The sequence below is a fragment of the Ictalurus furcatus genome, chromosome 5 (genome assembly GCF_023375685.1).
Source record: "Ictalurus furcatus strain D&B chromosome 5, Billie_1.0, whole genome shotgun sequence".
In the NCBI taxonomy this organism is placed as follows: domain Eukaryota; kingdom Metazoa; phylum Chordata; class Actinopteri; order Siluriformes; family Ictaluridae; genus Ictalurus; species Ictalurus furcatus.
In genome coordinates this window covers 21,449,871-21,475,327 of record NC_071259.1, presented here as the reverse complement: position 1 = coordinate 21,475,327, position 25,457 = coordinate 21,449,871, and the positions used below count along the sequence as shown (strand labels likewise).

Sequence of the window (25,457 nt, the reverse complement as noted above, 5' to 3'; positions counted from 1 at the left end):
AATTTGTTGTGCAAGGTAATGGAAATTGAGACCATGGTCAACCAGCTGAAAGAGCTTTTAATGTTATTATTAATTTTGCAAGATAAAAGTGTAGACCTTGGTTTTGTCAGATGATCTTTTAATAAATATATATATTTTTTCATTTAAATTCATTTGAGAGTTGCAGAATAATGAATATCTGAACACCTGGTTAATGAGTTTGTCTTGTGATTATTCAGCTTCTCCAAAAAGATTTTGGAAGCACTTTATTACAAACATACCTACATAAATCAAGTGTGAATTCTGAATCCTGTTTTGTTTTGTTTTTTAGAAACTTGAACAGAATGAAAAACATGGTTTTGAAGTGTTCAAGTTTCCTTGTGTAAAATAAATAGTAAGATATTTATTATTTAGAGGTAATGTATGCTTTTATGCTTTAAATCACTTTAAGAACTACTGAATAATGGAAGATCCGAAATGATCTTGATTAATTATTATATAAAGAACACAGAAGAGGAAAATAAAGTTTACTTCTTTTTTTCAGTTGCAATAAATAATTTAGTACAATTTTTCAAGTACACACATGTATAAAAGAAAATATTGTTCCAATGGGTAAATGCACTAATAAAACAGTAAATAACATAGGTACCAGGTACAAGCCAACATGATCAATATAACTGACAAAAAAAAAAAAAAAAAAGATCAGATACTGTGTAGAATAGCAGCTCTGACACATAACCATTGTTCATGGCATTGATTTTCCATTAAAACTATCCCTAATACACCATGTTTGATGCCCACGATCTAATGAAGCCCAGTCAGGTGTCACAGGAAATGCCAGGCCAGTTTTGATAATGCTATAAATAAGGCCTTGAACAATAACAACAACACCACCACAAAAGTACACCAACACATAGCAGCGCATTGGTTTGTCATGCTTGCTGGGGCCATGGAATATTTTTTGGGTAATATCTGATGGGAGCTGTGACCATTGGTGCAAACTACTGGCTGTTGACAGTGTGAGGTGCATAACTTTCAGGAATGATGTTTCTGCAGGCAGTACTGAAGACAGGTTCAGTAATCTAGTTTACATTCAAAAGGGCATGCACAAGTTTAAATTTTCACTTTTCTTTTTTTTGTGTGTGTTGATGCAGTATGTTTTACATCAGTTTAACACTCTAAGCATCACCTCAGATGTGACGGACTACCAGTCTCCTCAAACAGCCCCATTCAGACTGTCTACTCAGGGCTACTGTGCCCTGTCCCTACTGTGCACTGTGCAGTGTGCTCATGCATGGAGCCTCCTCCTCGATGGTCTCTAGTTCCTCACTCCTCACAGCTTGTGTGATCAGATTGAGCTCTTCGCACAGCGTCTCAAATCGGTACGCCACACGAATGTCGGGAACGTTGGTTCGGCGGATGTCGTTACTTTCTTGGCCTTCTTTTATGTAATTGGGGCCCAGCCAGTTACTCTTCACCTATACAATGAAAATGCATGAAGCATACACTCACCATCCACTTTAGGAACACATGTACTGTACACCTGCACATTCATGCAGTTATCAATCAGCCAATCATGTGGCAGCAGTACAATGCATGAAATCATGCAGATACAGGTCAAGGGCTTCAGGTAATGTTCACATCAACCATCAGAATGAAGAAAAAGTGTGACCTCTATGACTTTGATCGTGGCATGGCTGTTGGTACCAGATGGGCTGGTTTGAGTATTTCAGAAACCGCTGATCTCTTGAGATTTTCATACACAACAGTCTCTGGAGTTTACAAAGAATGGTGCGAAAAACATAAAACATTGATTGAGTGACAGTTCTGTGGGTGGAAACACGTTGTTGATAAGAGATGTCAGAGGAAAATGGCCAGATTGATTCGAGCTGCCAGGAAGGATATAGTAACTAATATAATCAATCTTTACAAACGTTGTGAGCAGAAAAGCATCTCAGCATGCACCAAACACCAAACCTTGAGGTGTATAGACTACAACAGCAGAAGATCACATCAGGTTCCACTTCTGTCAGCCAAGAACAGGAATCTGAAGCCATCATGGGCACAGACTCAACCAAACTGGACAGTTGAAGATTAGGGAAAAAAAATCACCTGGTGTTATTCCAGTCTTCACCTGTCCAGTTTGGGTGAGTCTGTGCATCAGGAGTAGAACCTGATGTGGTCTTTGGCTGTTGTAGCTCGTCCACGTTAAGGTTTGATGTGTTGTGTGTTCTGAGATGCTTTTCTGCTGACCACAGTTGTAAAGAGTGATTATTTGAGTTGACTATATCCTTCCTATTCTTTCTTATCAACAAGGTGTTTTCAGCCTGCTTCACACCATCCTGTGTAAACTCTAGAGACTGTTGTGTGTAGAAATCCCAGGAAATCAGCAGTTTCTGAAATACTCAAACCAGCCCATCTAGTACCAAAAACCATGCTATAGTTAAAGTCTCAGAGATCACGTTTTTTCCCCTCTCCATTCTGATGTTTGATGTGAACATTACCTGAAGCTCTTGACCTGTATCTGCATGATTTTATGCATTGTGCTGATGCCACATAATTGGCTGATTGGATAATTGCATAAATGAGCAGGTGTACAGGTATTCCTTATAAAGTGACCTGTGAGTGTAGATGTACATTCAAATCTAGACTTATTCGCAAAAAAATTATATTACAAACAATGATTCCAACAACAACAACAACAACAAAAAAACTGTGATAAATTAAAACTGCACAGTATTCAAGCTCAAAATTTAAGTGTATTTATATTTGTATCAGCTGATTTTATGATCTTGGTCTTGAGTCTTACTCAGGTTAGACTGCTATCTCTTTCCAGTGATCAACAGATTCAGGTACTAAATACTTTTTCACAGTAATGTGTGTTGGCTGTGTGTAATTCACGATTTTCATATAACAGATGCCAGAAATTACATAATGTATGTAATAATAATTGTTGACTCATAAATATCTACATAGATGGATAATAAAACCTAGTCAGAGATTTTCCAACTATTTTACTAAATATCTTACCAAACTAGTAAGTGTCATCTTTCCTGCTAATAATATAGCATCAGTGTATGAGACACAGCAACACTGTGTGTATTTATTAGCCCCCTTCATTAGACCTTTATTAGACACCGCTACAGTAGCTGTTGGTCCACCTTGGAGGTATATCATTAAAGTGATAGCATATCTTATTCCAAATATATGTGTCCTCTAACCTTTCATGAGGGATTTGACATTGTGCATAGCAATAAACTGGCTAGAGTCTGTAAATTTATAACTATAAAAGCGTACCTAGTTGCTAGAACTAGATGATAAAAGGGCCAAGGAATGGGGCTAAAAGGCAGATGAACAAAGTAGAGTCAAGTCAGTAGGCATATGTATCGTCAATGCACGGCATACATGTACAGTATCTCACAAAAGTGAGTACACCCCTCACATTTTTGTAAATATTTGATTATATCTTTTCATGTGACAACACTGAAGAAATGACACTCTCCTACAATGTAAAGTAGTGAGCGTACAGCTTGTGTAACAATGTAAATTTGCTGTCCCCTCAAAATAACTCAACACACAGCCATTAATGTCTAAACCACTGGCAACAAAAGTGAGTACACCCCTAAGTGAAAATGTCCAAATTGGGCCCAATTAGCCATTTCCCCTCCCCGGTGTCATGTGACTTGTTAGTGTTACAAGGTCTCAGGTGTGAATGGGGAGCAGGTGTGTTAAATTTGGTGTCATCACTCTCACACTCCCTCATACTGGTCACTGGAAGTTCAACATGGCACCTCATGGCAAAGAACTCTCTGAGGATCTGAAAAAAAGAATTGTTGCCCTACATAAAGATGGCCTAGGCTATAAGAAGATTGCCAAGACCCTGACACTGAGCTGCAGCACAATGGCCAAGACCATACAGCGGTTTAACAGGACAGGTTCTACTCAGAACAGGCCTCGCCATGGTTGACCAAGGAAGTTGAGTGCACGTACTCAGCGTCATATCCAGAGGTTGTCTTTGAGAAATAGACATATAAGTGCTGCCAGCATTGCTGCAGAGGTTGAAGGGGTGGGGGGTCAGCCTGTCAGTGCTCAGACCATACGCCGCACACTGCATCAGATTGGTCTTTAGAAGAGGGAAGCCTCTTCTAAAGATGATGCACAAGAAAGCCTGCAAACAGTTTGCTGAAGACAACGCAGACTACGGACATGGATTACTGGAACCATGTCCTGTGGTCTGATGAGACCAAGATAAACTTATTTGGTTCAGATGGTGTCAAGCGTGTGTGGTGGCAACCAGGTGACGAGTACAAAGACAAGTGTGTCTTGCCTGCAGTCAAGCATGGTGGTGGGAGTGTCATGGTCTGGGGCTGCATGAGTGCTGCCGGCACTGGGGAGCTACAGTTCATTGAGGGAACCATGAATGCCAACATGTACTTTGACATACTGAAGCAAAGCATGATCCCATCATGTACTCCAGCATGATAATGACCCCAAACACACCTCCAAGATGACCACTGCCTTGCTAAAGAAGCTGAGGGTGAAGGTGATGGACTGACCAAGCATGTCTCCAGACCTAAACCCTATTGAGCATCTGAGGGGCATCCTCAAACGGAAGGTGGAGGAGCACAAGGTCTCTAACATCCACCAGCTCCGTGATGTTGTCATGGAGGAGTGGAAGAGGACTCCAGTGGCAACCTGTGAAGCTCTGAACCGCTGTATGGTCTTGGCCATTGTGCTGCAGCTCAGTGTCAGGGTCTTGGCAATCTTCTTATAGCCTAGGCCATCTTTATGTAGAGCAACAATTCTTTTTTTCAGATCCTCAGAGAGTTCTTTGCCATGAGGTGCCATGTTGAACTTCCAGTGACCAGTATGAGGGAGTGTGAGAGTGATGACACCAAATTTAACACACCTGCTCCCCATTCACACCTGAGACCTTGTAACACTAACAAGTCACATGACACCGGGGAGGGGAAATGGCTAATTGGGCCCAGTTTGGACATTTTCACTTAGGGGTGTACTCACTTTTGTTGCCAGCGGTTTAGACATTAATGGCTGTGTGTTGAGTTATTTTGAGGGGACAGCAAATTTACACTGTTACACAAGCTGTACACTCACTACTTTACATTGTAGCAAAGTGTCATTTCTTCAGTGTTGTCACATGAAAAGATATAATCAAATATTTACAAAAATATGAGGGGTGTACTCACTTTTGTGAGATACTGTATGATCTGTGTGTGTGTCTGTGTGTGTGTGTGTGTGTGTGTGTGTCTTTGCTGTGTTCAGAGTGATTCAGCACCTTGTGGGAGAAGCCACTCATTAGTACACTGTTTCTTGCCAGCTCACACATATCACACGAACTCAGCTTCCACACCTGAGCAGCTATACTGTACTCCTCCATTAAGGGCTCCTGAAAGACACATATAAATAGACAACTTTTAGTGCTTGCCAGTTAAACATATAGCCTGACACAGACTCTTCACATATGTTTTAACCTGGATTTTCAGCTGAAACTCTCTCATAATTGAATAAACCTAAATGTAATGAATTCTGAAGATGCTTCTTTTAGGTTTACAAAGTTGCTTGTTATTAAGGTGTCTAAGTAAAATGTTGCTTGTAGAGCAGACACTGACTTTTGTGAAGTGAAATTGCAGAGGGTCATCAGTAGATAAGGAGACCATTAGGCCTCTGGATAGATATTCAGGCAGAGGGTTGCGATGGTAGCTAAGGAACAAGCTGTTGTTGCTGAGAGGAGACATGGCAATGCCGATCTGAGCCAAATAATACAGATACTGCAGCACAGGAGCCTGGAGGGAACATCACACATGCACAAACACACCTGCAATACTGTCTACTATTCATTAATCACAGCTATATAGAGATGCCTGCTGAGTGTAGACAAGAATATAATTTTCCAAGCAGTACAAAATGAACATGTATATTGTAGGTATACTATATGTAGGAGAAAGATAGGTGACTGTTCATACAATGTAGCAATGTTAAAAGTGTGTATTATAATCTATGTATTATGTTACGAATAAAGCCCAATAATTTGCTCTGGATAAGGGCATATGCCAGCCAGAAACATGTAAATGTAATTGTTTTTCCTATAACAGCATGTCACAAAGTGTTTCATTCCTCTTATAGCACAGCAATTTGCCAATGCTAACCCTTTTAATTTATTAATGAACAACATGTCACACGTTTTTTCCATTTATAATTTTTGTTTAATCCCCTGGAACAACAGTGAAACAAGTTAGTTCCTGTTATCATTAACATTGTAATAGCCTTGCTCTCAAGTGCTGCTATTTTTCCCTCTCTTGAAATTAATAAGACAAAAAATGTGGAAAGAAACACTTCCTATGACTCTCCTGTCATAGAAACTGCAACAAAGTGCAAACACTGAGGATTTTTACAAAAAAATTATTATTTAAAAATAAAGAGTTCACAGAAGAACAAGCGCATTATTATAAATCTGTGCCTTGCCTTATGACCAATCAGTATCAAGAATTCAACAGTGCTATGGTAGAAAGAAAGATAAGAGCCAATACAGAATGATCACGGATTAGTTCTTAAACCTTCCTAATGATTATGTAAGTCACAGAGAAAATTCTTGAAACATTCTGGTAAAGCCCTGTTTTACCTTCCTGAGGAGCAGGCCATGGGAGATGTTCTCTGAGAGCATGAAGCCAGACACCAAGTGGTGAATTGGTCCTGCTTCACCACAGTGTGGCCTCAGCACAAATGTATTGAAGTTCCTGCTCCTGTAGGAAATAATACTGTGTTCATGTATACTCTTTAAGAAGTCATAATCTCACTAACATTTATATCTACAGTATACGTGCTATTGTACAAGAATTATGGTATAAGAGATATTGTATATTAATTGAACTTCTATATAAAGAAACATTCAGGTACACATACATACAGTACATACAAAGAATTAGCAATTGCCTCAGCTCTCAGGTACAATTTGTGTTGTTTTATAAGGAAATTAGCTGGCAAGTTTTCTTGAGCATCTTGGAGAATGTACCAGAGTTCCTCTAGAGACAATAACTTTCACATGTGCTAGTTTTTGGGGGGGGGTATTTGCATGTAAAACCATCATTATGTCTTAATCTAAAAAGTGTGTCTGTTATGTAATATGTTGCTTTCTTTACTGATATGCAAACTTTTCTGTTACATAATTTTTTTTTGTTGGAAAAGTAATCTTTGGAAATATAAAATGTTTTTGTACTGAATACATAAGTCATAAAATAAACATCTATAACAAAATTTGTACTAAATTTTGTGGACCCTCCTTTTCAGTTCACTCCACAGGTTTTCTATGGGTTTCAAGTCAGGGGACTGGGATGGCTATGGCAGGACCTTGATTTTGTGGTCAGTAAACCATTTTTGTGTTGGTTTTGATGTGTGTTTTGGATCATTGTCCTGCTGGAAGATCCAACCACAGCCCATTTTAAGCTTTCCGGCAGAGGCAGTCAGGTTTTCATTTAATATCTGTTGATATTTGATAGAGTCCATGATGCCATGTATCCTAACAAAATGTCCAGGTCCTCTGGCAGAAAAATAGACCCAAAACATTAAAGAGCCACCACCATATTTAACCGTGGGCATGAGGTACTTTTCCATATGGCTACCTCTCTGTGTGTGCCAAAACCACCTCTGGTGTTTATTGCCAAAAAGCTCTATTTTGATTTCTTCTAACCATAAAACCCAATCCCATTTGAAGTTCCAGTAGTGTCTGGCAAACTGAAGACGCTTGAGTTTGTTTTTGGATGAAGGTAGAGGCTTATATCTTGAAACCCTTCCAAACAACTTGTGATGACATCGGTGACTTCGGATTGTAATTTTGGAGACTTTCTGATCCCAAGATGCAACTAACTTGTGCAGTTCTCCAGTTGTGATCCTTGGAGATTTTTTGGCCACTCGAACCATCCTCTTCACAGTACGTTGAGACGATATAGACACACATCCAATTCCAGGTTGATTCATAACATTTCCAGTTTACTGGAACTTCTTAATTATTGCCCTAATGGTGGAAATGGGCATTTTCAATGCTTCTGCTATTTTCTTATTGCCACTTCACATTTTGTGAAGCTCAAGAACCTTTTACCGCACATCACAGCTTTATTCCTGGGTCTTTCCCATTGTTATGAATGACTAAGGGTGAATTTGGCCTATGTGTTACCTCATATTTAAACCCCTGGGAAACAGGAAGTCATGGTTGAACAACTTCCTGTTCATAGTTACCCAGTTGTACTAAAAAAATGTAAAATATCAGTGGGTATATACTTCAAATATATTTTTCTTAGATGGATTCATAGGCGTGCCAATAATTGTTGCACAACTACATTTAACAAAGATTTTTTTTGATAAACCTGTGTTTTGTTTATAATTGTTTGATATCCATGAGAGCAGAGTATTTTTGTGAATTTCTGGAACAAAAGGTTAAAAAATAAAGACAAATTTTCACAGCCTTCTTTGCTCATATTTACCAAGGGTGCCAATATTAATGGAGGGCACTGTATATATTACAGTACTACCAGAACCTCATAAATATAGGACATACGTTTTTGATCATTACCCAAGAAAGTGACTGGTAAATTATCTTGTTTTGTTTTGTTCCCTGGCTTATAGTAAACCTAATGATCCCACTGATCAATGCTGTTCGTTAAAGACATTCTAGTAATGCAGGAGTAAGTTCTCTTGAGAGCAAGACCAAGTATTATTCCTTAACTGTATAAGAGATTTATTGTGGTAACCAGTATTACTAAAAAATGTAATTAGAATCAATTGCAACATCCCAAAATATATTGTGTCTCATCATGTCAAGTGAACTTATTGAGACAATGATGTGCATGGAGACGCTCAAACATCTATAAATACCTCTATTAACAAACATTGTATGAGAAATACCTCCGCAGGTGGTTTAGCACAGTCATATTGACGAACGTGTAATAGAGATAGTACGAATAAGGTGGATTATCTTCCTCTATCCAGCTGGCAGGTAGTGGACTGTCCAGGTTAAAGATGTGGTGCTCTGGTTTGGACTCATCATCCACGCTATCAAACCCAAGCACCTGGTGGAGATAGCAGCATCTTGTTACCTAACACTGATGCAATGCTTTGTAAAATAAACCAAAGCACATTACTCTGAGTTGACCTGTTTTACACAGACCTCTAATGCCTTTAATACTGTCAGCTAAATACTCACATGTTGCAGGAAGACATGCAGCTCTGGGTGGCTACTTGGTTGGATGGTGACTTCAAACAGAGGCATGAAGATGTTCTCCAACATCTCCTGGAAATTACTCAGCTGCTTCTTAGTGTGATAGACATCACTGCAAAGGAGACAATTCCATATTAACAGGTTATTTCCACATTTGTACTAAAAAATAGCACCAAAGTTCAAAAATATTTTGCTGTATATCTTGAACTACTAATAGTAAAATGTCACTTAAAGTGATGGACACATGAAGATAGACATCACCACTCACAACAGACGAGGCACTTGGACCAGCCAGCGCACGTTGTCAGAGTAGACTCTGTGCTTGACGGCCCACAGTGCCAGTTTATCCCACTCATCCCTGGAACGACCATAGATGGAGAGACGCAGCTCGACGTTCTGATATTTACTTTCCTCAAGATCCTCCATCACCTCCTGAAATGCAAAGCAGGGAATGAGCAAATATTTGATACAAGCTGCAAGGCAGCAAAATATATATTTTTTAATTAAATATCAATCAGACCAAGTGTGAGCAAATGGAGAAACAATGAGAAAGTGAGTTTTTTTGTCTGATGACACTTTATTAGAAACCCTCAGCGTTAACTGGTTGAATCACACAGGAATCATACCTCAAAAAATTTTAATTCCCAGTTTTCCTCCATTTTAGGGAACCATAAGTAACAGACTTAACACGATCTTAAACAAAACTGTTACATTTAGAACATGTACTTTAGTTACTAACTCCATAATACTATCCTTGGCCCCAAATCCTGCTTGATGGTTCACCCGACATAGACGTAAATCACCCCTAAATTTAGATGATCTTAAGTTAATTTAAACTATACCTTAGAGTGGGTGATTGTTTTGAAATTTATGTGCTTAAACACAGAGTCAAAATAACAAAAATGTGTTACTTATACACTCCTGGGCAAAAAAAAGGGACCAAGTCCAAAATGGCACATTATTAAGATTTTAATGGTATATTAAGCTTAACAACAAATCATTGGTCTGGAAATTAGCAAGTATTAAACAAATAGATAAAGTAACTTAGTATAGGATAGATTTTCCCTTTGATTTCTTTAAATGTTCAAGTCTTGTGGTAAACTTGCAGACAGCTTTTTATTATTTTATTTTATTTAATTTTTTACTTTAATTGAATTTTGTACACCCAGACATGTGTTAGTTTGAATTTTGCATCAAACATTTTAATCATTATCGTGATTTTACTTTTCCGTAGAAGTCCCTCATAGAAGACTATCTAAGTGAATCTGAACTATTTTTAGCTTTTCCTCCAAACAGTTCACTGCAGCAAAATTAAACGAGCAAATGGTGGCACAGTTGGTCTCAGGAGTGCATTTGTTTAATTCTTGCTAATTTTCTGACCAATTATTTGCTGTTAAGTTTAATAATAAAAAAAAAGATTAATATTTTTGCCCATTTGGGTTTGGCCCTTTTTTTTTTGCCCAGGAGTGTAGGCTGCACTGTAATTCTGCAAAAGATACCTTGATAATGTGTCCAAAATATTTCCCTTCAATATGGTTGTCTGTTTTAATAAAGATCTCCCGGAGGATGGACTCTCCGATTGGGTTGTACTTGGAGTTGAATTTGTCAAAGCGATGGAAAGTGTTTCGATCCTGAGTCAACAGGAAGAAGAAAATGAATCAACAGCTGTGATATAATGGTCTAATCCTTACTGAGGCAGACATGTTATGTAGGCTATTACATCCTGCTTTTCAGCATGCCTGAAAACAGACTTTCTTACCGCATGCATGTCTAGTGTGTCCACACTGAGGTCGAAAGCTGTCAGATTCATACTCTCAAAGACCTCCATAAGTGTCTGTTCCCGGCCTTTCTCCACATGTACAATCTCCTTAGGGTACTTCTTCATGGCCCTCTTAATGAAGCGTAGAAGGTGCTTCTGATTCATGCAGGAAGAAGCGTGGATATGTGTGTCCACCTGAAACAAGAGAGAAAAGATAGGAGGCATGATAATAATAGTATTAATATAGTGTCTAAAATGTGTTTAAATAAACATATTGGTGCTGTTTTATTTTAACTAGTTTATAGGCAAGCAGTACATTTTTTTTCAGACTCAGAGATCCAGAAGTTTACCTTGCGTATGTTGTAAAAATCCCGATGAGGGACTTTCTTCTGAGCTGCTAACTCCTTCATTTCATTCAAGAGGATGTGCATCTGAAACTTGGAGCTCAGGTACTGCAGCCTCCGATAGCAAAATGATTTTCTGTTGACACGCCCAACAGCCAGGAATTAAATACTCCTCAAAACTACACTGAAGTTACAGAGCAACAAATGGTCCATGTCCTATATTATACTACTATTGTTAACCTAATACATTGTATTAGAAAACAACACACTTAGGACACTAAACAACAACTGATACATTTAATATTGAGGTTTTTTTGTATGGCAATTAATCAGTATTACACCTTCAGTACAACAATATGCACCTTGACCGGGGATTGAATTCAAGGACTGAGCATCACTTACACTGGTCCGTTAATGATGAGGGCCATCATGACATTCATGTCAGCTATATATTCTTGCAAATCAGGGTAGGGTAGATCCAGCTCTGTAGTTCTGATGGAAGATGATAAGGATTTTAAATAGCATATATAATAACTATGGAGTGCTCTTTGGAAGCAATTAATACTACTCAAGATGCAAGGACATTCTAACAGTTGGCATATTGCATTAGCCCCATGTTTCTGGGTTGTACACTGGGATGACTGACATTTCAATGAAAATGACAATAAAAATATTCTCACTTTTCCATATTGGTCTTATGAGTAAACACATGCACAACACCGTCTATCATCTTGCAGCTGTAGCCCATGTCTGGTGGCATGCTGGTTGGGTCTAAGCCCTCATAGGGGTGTGTCTTTGGGTGGACTGGGGCCTCTGTAGAAAATATTCAATACATAGGATAACAGCATGTCACTTTCTCACATTATACATATTTATGCACATTTAAAAAAAAAAAAAACAAACAACTTGCCTGCAGTTACGGAGGTTTCAGGCATTTCCTGGTATGCATTGGGGTCCAGAGGCCTGTCCCCAAGCTCCGTCAAGTACCGAGCAGTGGTCCTGCAAAAGCTCTGCATGGACAGAGCCATGTACTTCTCTCTGATGAACAGAGCCTTCACCACACACTTAGCAGCATCCAATAGGTCTGTGAAGGGAACCTTGGAAAGGGCGAGGCAGGGATAGCTATCTTGTTAGGTCTATCTTAGAAGTTGTTAAATTATTAAAAACTATATTTAAAAAACCTAACAAACTCATTATTAAAATAAAAAACATAGTTTTTTTTCTGCAACTACAACAAACAAACTACAACTTCAAAATGCAGCAGCAAGAACATTAACACATGCTAGAAAACAAGATCATATTAGACCAATTTTAGCACCACTCTACTGGTTGCCTGTTTCCTTAAAAAACTCAACTATTTTTCATCTTCTCTAATGGTTGAGGACCTTCATACATCTCTGAATGCTTCATAAACCATGTTCCAAAGCTTGCGTTAAGATAATCCAGTGCTAGTATTCTCCATATTCCACATATGCAACTTTAAAAAAAATTGTGGTGAAGCAGCCTGTTGTTTTTATGAACCAAAGATCTAGAATACAGAACAATGGACATTTGTTACTGATTAAAAACGTATATTGTTTTTCACTTTAGTTTATCTAGTGCGAACTTGTACTGGCATGCTATTTTTACCTTACGTTTATATTTTATTTATTTATTTTATTTATTTAATTTTTTACTTTAAATTGTTTTATGTTTACACAAATTTTATTCTATATTTTACATTTAACATTTTTCTCACTGTTATTATTTATTGCACTATTATTATTATTATTTGATTAATTTTATTATTTTTTGTTTCTTTATTTCTTTCTTTTTTTTACTTCAGACTGTATCAAGATCAAGTTTATCTGTGTGTGTATATATATATATACATATATATATATATATATATATATATATATATATATATATATATTCTTTGTCAAATAAAGATGTCTTTTCTCCCTTACACCACATTGTTCTTCTCCAGAGATGGTGACTCTCTGGTACTCCTTCTCTGGTATGAGCTCGTGCTCTGGATACAGATCCAGTTGCGCTTCACTCTGCTCCTTCAGATACCTGCACAGAGACAAGAGGAAAATTGATTTTTAGACAGCTCGGGACCCAGATTTGAGTGTCAAGAAGAGGTTTCAAACTCACTCAAGATCAGCGGCACTGTCTGTCTTCAAAAAGTCTTGCTTGGCTCGGAGAAGAATGTCAGGCTCATACCTGTGCAGCAATGACAGGGAAATACCTATCAATGCACTCTAAAGAGCATAAATTATATAGAGACCAAATAACATTAGTAGGTTAGAAGATTATGATGTTTAGTTCTGCCTTGGGTCAGATAAGCTGAGAATGTCAGAGAAAGAATGAATTTCAATATCCAATATCCTTGGTGTAAAACATCTCACACAGACCCTAACATTTCCTTTCAGAAGGCCTACAGTAATAAAATTCTTATTAGTGTGAGCAGCACTCTGTTGTCTGCCATGATTAAAAGCAGCTGTCTCAAAGCAAAGAGATGGATCATCTTACTTAACATCCTGGCTGATCTGTCTCTCGAGTCTTTGCCTCCGCTCCTCCAGCTGCTCGATGGGACTGTCCTCGGGAAACTCATATGGAGCACTACGCATCTCGCTCTCAGCCAGACTGCGCGACAACAGCTCCTAACACACATGTACACACAAACAAATTCACACATACTGTACTTATCCACACATTGCTTACTGTACAAACAAACAAGAATGTAGGAATTGATGGAGGTTGGACCATTCACTCAAATATTTGATTGGACTATGTGTGCCCCACCTCAATAAAATATAGAATATCACATTTCAGTTTTATCTACTAGATTAAAATAAAGCGGTGTCATATCACAAGTGCATTTGACAACAACAATAGACAGTTTTTGAATGAATATTTAATATGATGAGTCTTGTGTTTCCTAATGAATTCCTTGGGTAGGCTATTTATTGTTTGGAGAATGTGGCTGCCTTTGCTGAGGAACAAGTTATATCTGGTTAAATATATTTTTAAATTGCAAAAAAATTGCAGAAAAGAGAGAAAATAAGTTGACCATTTTGTTTTTCATAAGCAACCACAAAAAATCCCATCAATTCTCGCTCTCTTTGCACCTGTTCCATCACCAGGAAGTGGTACCAATCAATTCTCTTATTCTTACAGCCAATAACGGAACAAGTTCTGTTTTGAACGTTCCTACTGTAACACGGAACATTGATTTAGGTATAAAAGACCACGGACATTCAGATGTAATTCAGATGTAAGGACCTATTATGTGCCAACTGAGGCAACAATACAGCTTAGTGGAAGGGTCAGCCAGTTACATTCTTTATTTTTCCAGCATTAAAGTGCACCGCTTATGGTTTTTCAAATATTACCTTTTATGTAGTGTGTTATACAGCTGTTTGTGAATGTAAAAATGTCTGCAAAGTTCTAAAAATCAAAGTGCACGACAAAAGGAGTTATTGCCTCTCAAAAGAAAGAACTGATTCTGAACAGCTGAAACAAGTGGTTAGTAATTCCAGACGAAAACAGCATTTACATCAATAAAAATAAGCAGCCTTGTAAAATTTTGTAATCTAATTTGGTTGTTAAGCCTGTTAACTGTTTAAGTTCAAAATGTGTGCAACAATGTGTTAGGTCTGGTCAAACAGTCACATGACCGGGATCTGCCTGTTAAAAGGCCCAATAGCCGTGTTAATAAAATAAAAATGATTCATGAGTCTTCCCTTTGTGCCTACTGTGCCAAATACTAAAACGATTTTTAGGACTGGTTTGTTTATGAGGTGCTGTTAGCTTGGTTTCCAGCAGTTTGTTTATATTTATGACCAACAGATAAATACACGCTGCTGTCAAAACTCGACAGCATTTCAGAGTTTTTTTTGCCAGAATTTTCCACTTGCATTAATGTGTCTCACCGCGGCCCCAACCCCAAGGTGAAAATCACACGTTTGCAAAAAATACAAAACAAAACATGGATCATTATATTACAAAAAGCATCTGATATTAAGTGTTTCATAAATGATTCAGTCCCGACTATGCCAAACAAGTGAATGTTGTTTGTAGTAATCACCTCAGCAATTTCTTTGTATTTGCCATCCATGGAGGTCCGCAGGTCTACAGGTCCGTGCTTGGCCACTGGGATACCAGGCAAGGAATACTGGAACGTTAAGAGATGACGTCCACCACGCAGATCTACGAGAAAGGGTTGGGGGTAAGGGAGGGTGAATTATGGGTAATTATGAAAACTTAACAAAGTTTTATTCATTGGCAGCATCTACATACATGTTTCCCTGTTTTTATGACTGTCCCTGTTTTTCCACAGCAGGACGGAGAAAAGTGGAATGTGTTAAACACTGCAGGCTAGAGATCAACAGATGGTTGTGTCTGCAACATAATGGAGCTTTTCTGGGGAAGAACATAACTGTGTGTGTGTGTGTGTGTGTCCAGGTTTGGTAAGTATTATGTTAACTGATTGAATTGCATTCCTGCCTGATTTCATTCTTCAAATCAACGCTAAGAATGTACCAAATATCTGCATATTTTCCCAGTCTTGCTTGGACTTTGTTTAAAACAACTGTAGGATACAGAGCTCATTTGAGATCTGGTGCTTCAGTGCACGGTGATCTCACTCACTATGGATTTTTCCATAGACCTCCTAAAAATATTTTCATCAGGAAAATGTCAGGAAAAACAAACAGAATTTTCTCAGAATCCTTTCACTAAATTGGGTTTGAACTTCTTACCACCTCTTCTGCCAAGTGTTCAGTGTGTGATGTAACCAATAATCAAACATTCATAAAGCTCATGCATATTTAAAGAGTGCAGGCTTGCCCCTGTTCTGCAGAGACACTGGAGCTCCTGGCCATAGACACACACACACACACACACACACACACACACTTCTTTTACTATACTTGTGGCATAATTCCATTGCTAATTCATGTTATGTGACACCTAAATTTAACCCCAACCTTAACCTCGGTAACCAAAATGAAGCCTCTTGTGAAAAGCTGCAGCCTCTTGTGGGGACATTTCTCGGTTTCCCACAAGGCATGCTGCTTTTGGTTCCCACCATAATATAAAAACATGACACCTAGAGTGCTGAAGTACTGAATATTTTAACTTAGTAATTTCAGTCGTTTCACATGCACACGTACTTGATACTAAGCATCGTTATGCATTAATACCAGTTTAAACACCGGAAAAATATAAGGCACCTTTTAATCTTAACTAGATTTTAGGAACGTTTATTTCCTCATTTAATGACACTTTAGACTAAATTCACTATATATTCACAAAATCATTTGTAATAAGAAAGCAGTTGTGCAAACAATATGTAAATAACCAAAATTACACAAACCGAGCCAGCATGTGGTTAAGACGGTATTCGGAATGACTCATCATCTCACTGTTTTCAATGCTAATGCTACATTTTGTTTCAGTAATTGAATTGAATAACTAATAACAGGCTTGCACAGAGATCAGTTTACATTTTGTACATGTGGGTTGATGTTACAGGGCAGATGGAGAGGATAATTACGACAGTCGCTGCTCATTACAAAAGAACATTATCAAAGAGATAGGGACAGCGAGTAAACACAAAGATTAGTTCTCTTACTCTCTGTAGCTCTCTTCTTTCTCTCATCTTGCTTTTTCAGTCACTTCCCTACTCCTTTCCACAGGCTAACCATGTAATTATAACAAAAGCCTATTATTATGTCCCAAGCGTACTTTTGCATATGGTTATAAAACACTCATTACATTCACAATGGGACACGGTGCAGTGGGAGAATAATGTATGTGTGTTAGTACGGCTGTAACCAAGTGGAAGTCCAGCTCTACAGACACACAGGCAAACATGTTAGCTACTAATCTCTTAATAAAGGTTATATTTGGAGCTGCAGTCTCCACGGTTATGTAACACCCATTCTCTTGTCTCCACAAAACCCATTTCACTCATTTCATTCCCACAAGCTGTAGATGACAAGAAATGGATTTCTACTTTAGCACTGGAGCACAAGCCCCTGTAGTGTTTGGGGATTTATACCATCATTTTTTTTTAAAATTACATATACCATTTAACCAGCATACAAATAAACAAGCAGTGCACGTTTTAATATGGCATAATTTCAATGTTACAGGGCTAAACACAAAGAACTTTTAGCAATAATACAATTACCCACTGATCTCAAATAAATCTTAAAAGCTCCTGACCTTATTTTTCAATTTATGAGCTTCAACTAACATGCTCTTTGGTCTGATTCGCAAGTAATCATGAAAAGCCTGTAGTCTTGGATTGGTATATAGTTCCGAAATAACTCCCTGCCTCCAGCCTCAGGTTGCTAAACAATGTTGCTAGTGTTGGAATAGTTCACACGCACTCACTCACTTACTCACTCACATTCAATAAATGCTTTATCCTGGTCAGGGTTGTGGTAGATCTAGAGCCTACTGCAGGAACACTGGGTGTGGAACGAGGACATATCCTGAATGGGAAGCCAGTGCATCGAAGGCATCATGCATACACACATTCACACACAATTTATCATAGCCAAGCTACCTCCCAGCATGTTTTGGGAGGTGGGAGGAAACCTGAGATCCCAGAGGAAACCCACACAGGCATAGGGAGAACATGCACAGACAGGAACCCAAGCTCAGGATTAGATGAGGGATTCTGTCAGGCAGCAGTGCTACCCGCTGAGACACTGTGCCGCCCACAGTTCAAACTGTGACAGGGATGACACAACTGTGTGGCCACAAATGTTTGTTTACAAATGCACAAGCAATTCAACTGTTAAGACAGGGCAAGGTCAAATGTCAGACTCATTACATCTTAATAAGAATTTTTTTTTTTCAACAGGACAGTAAATTGTGGTCTACCCCAAACCCTTCGTTTGTCAATCAAATAAATAATACTGCAGCACAGTAAGGAACTGTTCCACTGAGGTTCTGGAACCTTTTCAGAAACTAAAGGGTTTATGAAACAGTCTGAATGAGAACTACACGGTTCCTGTACAAGGAATGTCAACCCCAGGCAACATTTATGTAAAATAATACAGTGAACATGGAGAAGGTTGAGCCTGAAATTGTGTCATGATTTATTGCATTTGCTTTGCTACACTAGAGGCAAGCACAAAATAGCCTACACACACTATCATTTTTGGCATCATTGCTTGTTAGCCAAAGACTTTTATGTATTTTTTTTATTATTATTATTGCAAATGACAGTCGGTCATTCTATGATGCTTGCATAAGCAATGTTTAGTAAAGCGATTTCTGCCATAAGAGTTTCTGGCTCAATTTTGTACCTCTGGAGCAGGAACATCAAAAATTTCTGCCCAGGAACTAAAATCAGCTCTGATCCCTAGAGGATTGTAAGTTCCTGAATTACTGAGAAGGTTCCTGCAGTGGCAATGCACCTAAATTTCTTTAAAAGACTCTCTGAAAGGGTTCCAGTGTTGGAAAGATGGCTTAAGTCCCTGAAAATAGATTCTGGGTTACTGAAAAGGTTCCTGTAGTGAAACACACCCAACATTTTCTCAATTCCTGAAAAAGTTTTAGTTGTGAAAACATGGCAAATTACTGACAGATGTTCCTGCAGTGCACCTAAATTTAAGTTCCTTAAAAGAATTCCCACTATATTTTAGCCTATATTTCCTACTTCCAACAATATCTCACACTCAGGAGACTCCCTAAATAGCACCCTGTTTTTGGGTCTTTCATTTAGAAAGGGATATCTCAGACAAGGCTAGCCACAAAACCCTACGCTGGGTTAGTAAACACACTACAAAGTCCATTATGCAAAAAAAAAATTAAAAATAAAAAAAACAAACAAAAAAACCATAGTAACTTCACCATCCATAAGGTAAGAGATACGAGTATATTATTATCACTTTGAATAAATTTAATCACTTAGAATACGTATGGTTGGAACATGTCACAATACTGGCCCTTGATCTTATTTTATACATGGATGGAGAAAGCACTAAGATATTATATCTGCAATTACCCAAAAGAAAGAACAGTCTAAACTATTTTAAATGTGCCAGAATTTACTTTCAGTCTTAATTGAACTTGCCATTAAATTTTTGGTATGTTTACCAGAAAAAAAACAAAAAAAACCCACAGATTGTCTGACCTCAGGATTGCAGTTGACATTGGCTACTAAAAGTGGTGTATTGATTAACTGCATATCAGTTCATCATTAGCAAGGATGAATAGATGACATTTGGCTCTTGTGTCTGCCCATGAAGTGCAAATCTCTAAACCCAGACAGCAGGGAAATCTGAGACAAATATGACAAGGTTTAGACACATAAGGACCAGTTATGGCAACGGCAAGTGTATTGCAGGCTAAAATTGGCCCGATGGTAAGAAAATGGTCTAATGGACAGCTTGAAATGCAACAAATACTTTTCTCTTATGAGCTGAAAGTGGCTCAGCTGTAAGCATGCAATATTTTCAAGGCTGTAAGTTATGGCTGTGTTTTGTCAGCGAGATTCAGCTTTATCGCAACAGTATGTGGGCTAGATGAAGTGGTGAGTGTGGGTCATCATTTGGCTATCACTCAAGGTGTTACTGTGGAAAAAGTGTCCATTGTTGCCTCGGCAATCTTCACCTGCTGCATATGTTAGCTTTGCAGGCACCAATGCAGGCAGCATGAAATGAATGTGCAGACTGGTCTGCATATAAAGGGACTAAAACAAAGCATTTATTCCTAAGAGTAATAAATAGGAATAATTTCTATTGATATGCATTAACATTATACCATGAAAACTGTTTCAAATCAGTCAAATCTACAACACAGGCTATGCTTATATGTGATTTTTTTTGTTTTGTTTTTTTTTTTTTTTTTTTTACCCATCTGAATGTGTTAGACTTCAGTTTCTAAATGAATTGTCTGTCAGTAAACAATCTACTTTTATATACACATTGTTCGTAAGCGACACACATGCAAGGAGCGGGATGTAGTGTCAACGTTACCATAACAACGAGGAGTGTGTGAGTCAAGTCAGTGCATTCAGCTGCTTGTATTTAAGAAGCATTTTAAATGATTTCTGTCTCAGTAAAACATAATCCGAATGTTATTACTAAAGGGAAAGTAAGAAGAAGACTTTGTGACGGCAGGCAAATTGCTGAGCCTTTCGCATTTTACCTGACTTATCTTGCAGTGTTACCAACATTAAAAGCCACTGTCTGGGAGCTGCACAAGAAATATCCCTGTTCATGAAGCCGCCTGTCAAACCTTGCAACAATTTTGAGTAGAATAAGATGGGACACCATGAAATATAGTATAACACTGTAATAAAGTGTAGCAGGAACAGTGTTTCCTCACAGGCCCATTTTTTTCCAACCAAAAGCTTACTGTGATTCAGACACACCTATTCTAACTGAGGTGTATACATAAATGATTTTATTCCAGATTAAGTCCAGATTTATACAGGTTATTTTTAAGGCATTGTTGTTTTATTGTCTTATTATTTAGTAACTAACATGAATTATTCAGTAACTACAGAGAAACTATAGAAAATGTGTGTAGGGATTTAAATGTGGACCCATCGACGGCCGCTGGAGTTTTGAGGGTTAAGTCTCTAGACATATGGCACCTTCTATCTTTATCTGACACACACACACATACACACACACACACACTAAACTGTAAAAAATGGCACAATTACCAGTAAATTGCTGTAAAACCAAATTTGCAGTCATTTTTTACAGTGTATTTTCAATTATTTAGTCATATAATGCACTGACAAATGGCAAAAACCCACCTGGAAACAATTATTTGAAAATCACCTCTAATACAGACAACAGTGGTTGCTAATCCGCTCATTACACTTCCATCGCCTATAAAATCATGTCTGTGTGTGTGTTTAAATTACCCTGTTTTTAAAAAATCTAACCCGTCTATCATTTTTCGACTGCTCTGACTACATTAAAACATGCTTGATATACACTGTAATTAACTTGTGTGTATATGATCAGTTTATTTTATTTTAATTTTAGAATGATGCATTGATGGAGTTGCAGTACGGTGCCTTTATACACCAATCAGTCATAACATTAAAACCAGCTGCCTAATATTGTGTAGGTCCCCCTTGTGCCGCCAAAACAGCTCTGGCCCGTCGAGGCATGAACTCCACAAGACCTCTGAAGGTCTGCTGTGGAATCTGTCACCAAGACATTAACAGCAGATCATGTAAGTCCTGTAAGTTGCGAGGTTAGGCCTCCGTGGATCGGACTTGTTTGTCCAGCACATCCCACAGATACTCAATCAAATTGAGAGCTGGGGAATTTGGAAGCCAAGTCAACAATTTGAACTCTTGTAGTCATGTTAATCAAACCATTCCTGAACAATTTTTTTGCAGTGTGTCCATTGTAGGCACTTTCATTGGTGGACAGGGGTCATCATGGGCACTCTGACTCCTCTACAGCTACACAACCCTATACACAGCACGCTGCAATACCCTCTGTTTTGACACCTTTTGATCATAGCCAGCATTAACTTATTCAGCAATTTATGCTATGGTAGCTCTTCTGTTGGATCGGACCAGACGGGCTAGCCTTCGCTCCCTATTTGCATCAATGAACCTTGGATGCCCATGACCCTGTCCCTGGTTCACCGGTTGTCCTTCCTTGGACCACTTTTGGTAGGTACTAACCACTGTATACCAGGAGCACCTCACAAGACCTGCTGTGTTGGAAAAGCTCTGACCCAGTCGTCTAACCATCACAAAGTCGCTCAGATCCTTACGCTTGCCCATTTTTCCTGCTTCCAACACATCAACTTGAACTGACTATTCACTTGCTGCCTAATATATCCCACCCCTTGACAGCTGCCATTATAACATGATAATCAGTTATTCACATCACCTGTCAGTGGTTTTAATGTTATAGATAATCAGTGTATTTGCATAGGCAGTGCTGATGTTGCCTTAGGCTATATGTTAGCCTATTATTTACATCATCTCGCTCTTGCTCTGCCTTTTGCACCCGCTGTTTGGAAAGCGCATGAAAAGTGCAAAAAAAAACTATACACGTGCATACACAGATGCACACTTTGTCAAAACAAGACAGCACTCTCTCTGTTGAGGCCCTTTCCTTTTAATGTGGCACTCTACACTGAAGAGCAGAGCTGCAGACACTCAATAAACAGCACTGAAATAGCTTCGTTCTACACACACACACACCCAAACAGACACATACACACAGATGTAGTGTTTCCCAGGGGAAAAGCGTGAGCTGACAGCAGAACAGCTGAGGGTTTAAGAATGGAGGGAGAGAGAAGCAGGAGAGAGATAAACACAGGGGTGGAGAGAGGCTATTAGAAAACAGGCGTCTCCTTAAGAGCTGGATGATCCATCTGAGGAGAGATATGGAGATGGACTACCGGTTTAGGGATGACTGTTGTTTCTCTATTACACATACAGGGAGAGAGACAGAAGGAGAGACAGAGAGAGAGAGAGAGAGAGAGAGAGAGGTGGGGGTTGGGGGCAGTCAGACCACACAGGCACTCTGCAGCAACACAAATCTACAGCATTAGAGCCCATTCACTCACTCATCCGCATGCTTGTTGCTGTTTCTCTAACTCAACCATACATACAGTAAACTCAGCCGATGGGACGATGGATCCACTCCCCCCTCTCTCTCCTCTTCCTGGTTTGTGCCAGCTGTCTGAGGCAGCCTCTGTCATTCCCCTGCTTATTTAAATATCTCTGACACACAGCCGGACTGTACCACCTACGTGCAGGACCGGGGGGGTGGGGAGACTCAGCAGCATCCCTGCTGCCACTGTGGTTAATAGGGCCTCTGCTTCATTCCCCCTTTAGTACACGCCGGTGACGCAGTATGAGGACCGCATTGCATGTAAAGATTCTTCTGGTTGGGTTTTTCACACACACGCAAAAACAGAGGGTGTGTGTGTCCTAGTGCCTAGTGCAGAGATGCAGCCACGTTTTATATGGGAGCATAATGTCAATAGAAATACTAGACCATAGTCTAGTATTACTATTAATAGGATGAAACAAATCTCAAATAATGCATTTTAAGTATTAATCATCTTATCCATTAATAATTATAATAATAATAAATAATTTACACATTTTGCACTCAACTGTGTTGTATAACAAATACAAACCTTGATATACAGTATATTAGGCTTAGCTTGAATAAATTCTGCACTAGTCATATATACACTCATTGTCTACTTTATTAGGAACACCGGTACACCTGGACATTCATGCAGTTATCTAATCAGCCAATCATGTGGCAGTAGCTCAATGCAAAAACTCATGCAGATACAGGTTAAGAGCTTCAGTTAATGTTCACATCAAACATCAGAATGAAGGCTTAAATCGTGACATGTTTGTTGGTGCCAGATGGGTGGGTTTGATAAAATGCTGATCTCCTGGGATTTTCACACTCAGCAGTCTAATAGGCTATCATGGGCACAGACTCACAGAAACTGGACAGTTGAAGATTAGAAAAAAATATCACCTGGTCTTCTTCCAGTCTTCATCTGTCCAGTGTCGTTGAGTCTGTGCCCATGATAGCCTCAGATTCTTGTTCTTGGCTGACAGGAGTGGAAGCTGATATGGTCGTCTGCTGATGTAGCCCATCCAGCTCAAGGTTTGGTGTGTTGTGTATTCTGAGTGTGTATTTTGTTTTAGTAGTTATTGTTTTGTCTTGTGATGTTTGCTCACACGTTTGCTCGAGCACTTTATGTAGAAATGTGTAGGTCCTATTTCGCTCTGTGTAGTTTTTCTGTGTTGGTTTATGTAGGAATGTTGTTGGTCCTGGAGGAATGTTGTTTTACTACACTTTGTAATGTGTTAGCTGTATATGGTTGAAATGTGACATGGAAACCTGCTATGGTTCAGTTCTCCTCCAGTGATACTACCATCACTGGAAATATATAATACAAGGCATATAGCAGATAACAGAAACCTCAGAAAGGTGTCTCATCGTAACTGCTGGAGTACTTTATAGATTTGTGTGTATATCTCATTATAACTGCTGTTCTATAACTGATTCATTCATTCACTAGGTACATTTACATGCAACCAAATAATCCGTTAGTAATCGGATTGATAGCTTGAAGAGAAAAACCTTCATGTAAACGCCTCAATCGATGTGATTGAGCTCGATCCAAATGAAATTTTGATCGGATTGAAAAGGTGGTGTAGATCTGAAATATTCTAGTAAATAGGGAAAAAATAGCCATGTAAACACTTGAATCCAACTATTTTCTCAATCGGATTAAAAAATACCTTGCGCACATGTGCAGTGCATTAGAACGCAAGGACAGACGCTCTGCGCTTGCACAGAGGTTTTGTTCGGAATATATATAATGCACATGTAAATGAATAGTTGAATCAGATTGCAATGATTGGGGTACATATAAACAGTACTTTCGAAGTCTGCAATCGGATTGAATTCATTTGGATTGATGAAAACGGGCGCATGTAAACACTACCTTTTCTACACTACCTACTGGGAATGTTTTCAAGAAAGACATCTTCCTCTTCAAAAAGAGCATGAATGAATGAACGATGCATTTTTGCCGACAGAGATTAAGGTCATTGGATGTCAGAAATTGGTTCAAGTCATGTGTTTGTACTGTCATCTGCTTTTTAAGATTAGCTGGTATGAACACATTCAATATTATGGAATTTGTAAAAAATGTATTCTTTTGATGGAAAATCATCCTGTTTAGAATCTAATCAGAGGGAACAATAGGCACTGTAGCCTGTATATATTAAAAGAAAAAAGGCAGAGATACAGACAGACTGTGAAATACTTCTGATGAGGTTGCCAGTGTGTCCTTAAAAAGCTGTAACTTATAGCTGGGACCTTCAGAATGTTACAGAAAGAACAGAGATATCAACCGGAGTACTACTATGACTACTATGTTGAGGGAAACAGCTACCTTGATATTCATAAATAAGCAAACCAAACCAACCACATTAAAGCATGTTTTTTTGTACATACAGACTTTATCCTGTCTTTCAATTGAAACAGATCACCATAGGGCCACCTCTTATCAGAATTAGAGACCGGTGGGGTTTTTAAGCCCTGCATATTCTTTCTGGTCACTGTAATACACACTCCTGCAGTGTTGGTGTACCTTCTGGTTAGAG

At 38.6% G+C, this 25,457-nt stretch overlaps 1 protein-coding gene across 1 annotated transcript; it reads right to left on the bottom strand.

Annotated features, from left to right (window-relative positions):
* Positions 1–1,103: 1,103 nt before the first annotated feature.
* ampd2b (adenosine monophosphate deaminase 2b) lies at positions 1,104–22,962 on the bottom strand. Its single transcript, XM_053625194.1, has 18 exons — positions 22,877–22,962; positions 15,387–15,508; positions 13,829–13,959; positions 13,451–13,519; positions 13,261–13,369; positions 12,222–12,408; positions 11,992–12,124; positions 11,714–11,803; positions 11,318–11,447; positions 10,968–11,162; positions 10,708–10,839; positions 9,477–9,640; positions 9,194–9,320; positions 8,896–9,059; positions 6,620–6,740; positions 5,610–5,783; positions 5,276–5,386; positions 1,104–1,457 (listed from the first exon to the last, which is right to left on the bottom strand). Exons 1-18 carry the CDS (start codon positions 22,884–22,886, stop codon positions 1,245–1,247), a joined length of 2,382 nt encoding a protein of 793 aa, XP_053481169.1. The 5' UTR covers positions 22,887–22,962; the 3' UTR covers positions 1,104–1,244.
* Positions 22,963–25,457: the final 2,495 nt, after the last annotated feature.